Genomic DNA, 3,274 nt, shown 5'->3' with positions numbered 1-3,274 from the left:
TGCAAGTACAATGTTATTACAATAGAATACTTAAGAAAGCTTAGGTGATAATAAATCATTGAATGCTGAAAAAGTTCCAAATCAGGATGAATCTGATATAATTTAAACTCTTTTTAACTAATAACACACTCCAAGAATTGTGAACCAAGACAGCCTTTATATTGGTTTTGTTACCAAACGTATACAATGATATAATTGATAGACTCAGTTTGGAAGCCAACTTTGCTATGTACAAATGGTAAAAGTTCAAGACATACTGTTTGTTCGATCAGCTGGGGATTAATGTTCATAAATAAAATTGCTCTTCTATTTTTAAAAAATATCTAAAGAGCGACAACAACTTGCATTTTCTTTCAAGCACATCCTTATACCCCTAAGGTGGAAGAAGTCAATTAGTGTGAAGAAGCAAACATTGAAGCGATCCCCTAATTTCCAACAATAGTGGGCAAATTTAGATACCTTCCTGGTTAATGAATCATGCTTCAAAATCTACAACATAATGCTGATGATGAACTTGATATTTTCTTCCAGAATTGGCCTATTTCTTCCTTCATCTGGGATAGGGTTCAGTAATTGATGCATCATTGACAGAGCTTGGAGCTGAAATTCTTTGAGTGTTGGATTGATCAACTTCCAGCTCGTCTACCCTGCTCTCCGATCCATTGCTCCGGAAAACTGCCGGACGATGTGGAGTTGGGAGGGAAACAGAACCAGGATTGAGCATGCAGACCACGGAAGCCATTGTGGGTCTTTTACTGGCATCTTCTTCAACACATAGTAAGCCAACTTGGATGCATTGAATGACTTCATTTCTGGCATAAGAATCTCCAATGCTTGAATCCAAAAGAGCTAAAGTTTGGCCGCGTCTCCAATGGTTCCAAGCCTTTTCGAAATAATCCCACTCATAAGGTGTACATTCTTAAAAACTTCAATTAGCTTAAATAGATATACAGGTAAATGTCAATATTCACAATAGGCAATTGCCAATACTCTCTATTTCAAGTTTATTCATATAAAAAGATTGATTAATCTTTCTTCCATTGACAGTGTATACACTGTTGTCAGCATTGGATGAACAATAATTATGTAAATTTTAAATTTTAAATTTAAATTTTGCATACATGTCATGAATCTAACGGTGATAGTATATACACTGTCTGATAGATGAGATTTATTCATAAAAGATTTCGAATCGCAACCTTTTTTCCCATCATTGTAGTTAAGTATAACCTGAGAAAGAAGTACAAGTACTCTACTTTGAGTGTGTGACAACGTACAAAACGAGAGAAAGAATAGCAATTATGACAAGTCTTGCATCCGACATCTAAAAATTTCCATAATAAGCACATAAACAGAAATACGTATTTATTTAGGGCAGGTAGTTCATAAATTACGTGCCATTTTGGTCTGGTTCACACAAAAAATGATATTGCAAGTTTAGGTGAATTTAATAATGAAAAAAAAGAAAAGATAAAAGGTTGAAAATTAGGAGTGCCAATATCAAATCCTCCTCCCCAGTTCTGCAAATGCCAAAAAAAAAAAAAAAGTAACGACTATAGCAAAGGTTTTGCAATTTGTACTTACATAGCTTAGAAGGTCTTCGGAATCTCTAGATTGATGGAAGTCACTGCTCTTCTTGCCCGTGACAATTTCCAAAATTACAACCCCAAAACTAAACACGTCTGACTTTAGTGAGAACTGACCCCACCTTGTGTATTCAGGAGCCATATAACCACTACAAGCCACAACGATTGTTATAATCAGTACAAAGATAATCCGAATGATGCAATCAAATGGACATAATTTTCCATGAAAGATTCAAAGTGATATATTATGTGAGAAAAGATAGTATGGGAGCAAAACTTACACTGTCCCTGCAATTCTATTTGTGTTTCCTTCATATTGATCAACTCCACAAATCTTTGCCATGCCAAAATCTGCTATCTTTGGACTCATATTTCCATCCAATAATATATTACTTACTTTGAGATCGCAATGAACAATTCTTAGACGAGAATCCTCATGCAGATAAAGAAGTCCTTTTGCTATACCTCCAATGATATTGTAACGTCTTGACCAGTTCAATGATCGTTTATTTTCTGGATCTACACAAATTTAAACACAATATATTGTTCTAGCATTGAGAATTATTAAATCAATAACTCCAGAAAGCATAATCAAATAGGTAAATTAATATTTGTGCCCGTGAAGTATCCAAAATTAAAGTTTAAGAACTAAAGTTTGAGTGCGTCTGTGGTTTAAGGGTCTAAACCAGAATTCACACCAATTAAACATTTGTCTAGAAGCAATTTGTCCGTCATTTCCATAAAATGGCAAGTCAAGTAAAATAGAACAAGATCACATGGAACAACAAAAAATTACTATAAGTATGTCCAGATTGAACCCACCAAAGAGAAAGTAGTCAAGGCTTTTGTTGGCAACAAATTCATAGATGAGTATCTTTTCTTCTCCTTCCAGGCAAAATCCCAATAGCCGAACTAGATTTCTGTGTTGAAGCTTTGCAACTACTACAATTTCATTTTTAAATTCTTCTGCACCTTGCACTGAGCTCCTTGACAGCCTTTTAACAGCTACTTCTTGTCCATTACCAAGTACACCCTGAGTAAACATGCATACTAGAATTTAATTGAAATATTAAATGTGTAGATATTCAAATTCACAAAAGCAAATTATTTCATGCAAAGACCTTGTATACACGACCAAATCCACCTTCGCCAATTTTGTTATCCATAGAGAAGTTATTTGTGGCAATTTGAATTTCAGTTAAGCTATACTGTAAGGATTCGGCTGTTAAGATTTCAGCAACTCCATCTACACCAGGGATAAGCAACTTCACTCAATTTATTAGTTCAAAAACCTCTGAGGTTTCCTGTAATTGCAATCAATAAACTTTACCACTTGTTTCCGGTGCCATTGCAACACGACTCTTCCGCAATCTTCTTTTCAGGAAAACTAAAGCCATGACAAATAGCACAACAGCAACCCCAATTAATGGGACAGCAATTGAAAAAGCTGCTCGCGGGGGGCTTCGCCCTTTGCCTGGATGAAAGTTAGTTTAATTTAGCTTCGAAAGTCAGCTGATCATAGGAGATCAAGTTTATTAAACTTCGAGGTAGAGTCACTCTGAGACAGCCTTACATAGACAAAAAGCTAGAGTTGAGATCCTCTCTATTACTTTCTCACCATTTATGTGCCTAAATTTTTCATAACAGTCTATTTATGTCAATAATTTTACTTCCACAAGTAGAACAAC

At 35.1% G+C, this 3,274-nt stretch overlaps 1 protein-coding gene across 1 annotated transcript; it reads right to left on the bottom strand.

Moving 5' to 3' along the window:
• Positions 1 to 437: 437 nt before the first annotated feature.
• On the bottom strand, positions 438 to 2,935 carry LOC113771489 (cysteine-rich receptor-like protein kinase 10). The gene is made up of 6 exons (XM_027316067.1): positions 2,917 to 2,935; positions 2,708 to 2,832; positions 2,409 to 2,619; positions 1,868 to 2,105; positions 1,585 to 1,735; positions 438 to 883 (listed from the first exon to the last, which is right to left on the bottom strand). Exons 1-6 carry the CDS (start codon positions 2,933 to 2,935, stop codon positions 551 to 553), a joined length of 1,077 nt encoding a protein of 358 aa, XP_027171868.1. The 3' UTR covers positions 438 to 550.
• Positions 2,936 to 3,274: the final 339 nt, after the last annotated feature.

Source organism: Coffea eugenioides, chromosome 5 (genome assembly GCF_003713205.1).
Source record: "Coffea eugenioides isolate CCC68of chromosome 5, Ceug_1.0, whole genome shotgun sequence".
Classification (NCBI taxonomy): domain Eukaryota; kingdom Viridiplantae; phylum Streptophyta; class Magnoliopsida; order Gentianales; family Rubiaceae; genus Coffea; species Coffea eugenioides.
The sequence above is the reverse complement of the archived record's forward strand: the minus strand, read 5'-3'. Positions and strand labels throughout refer to the sequence as shown.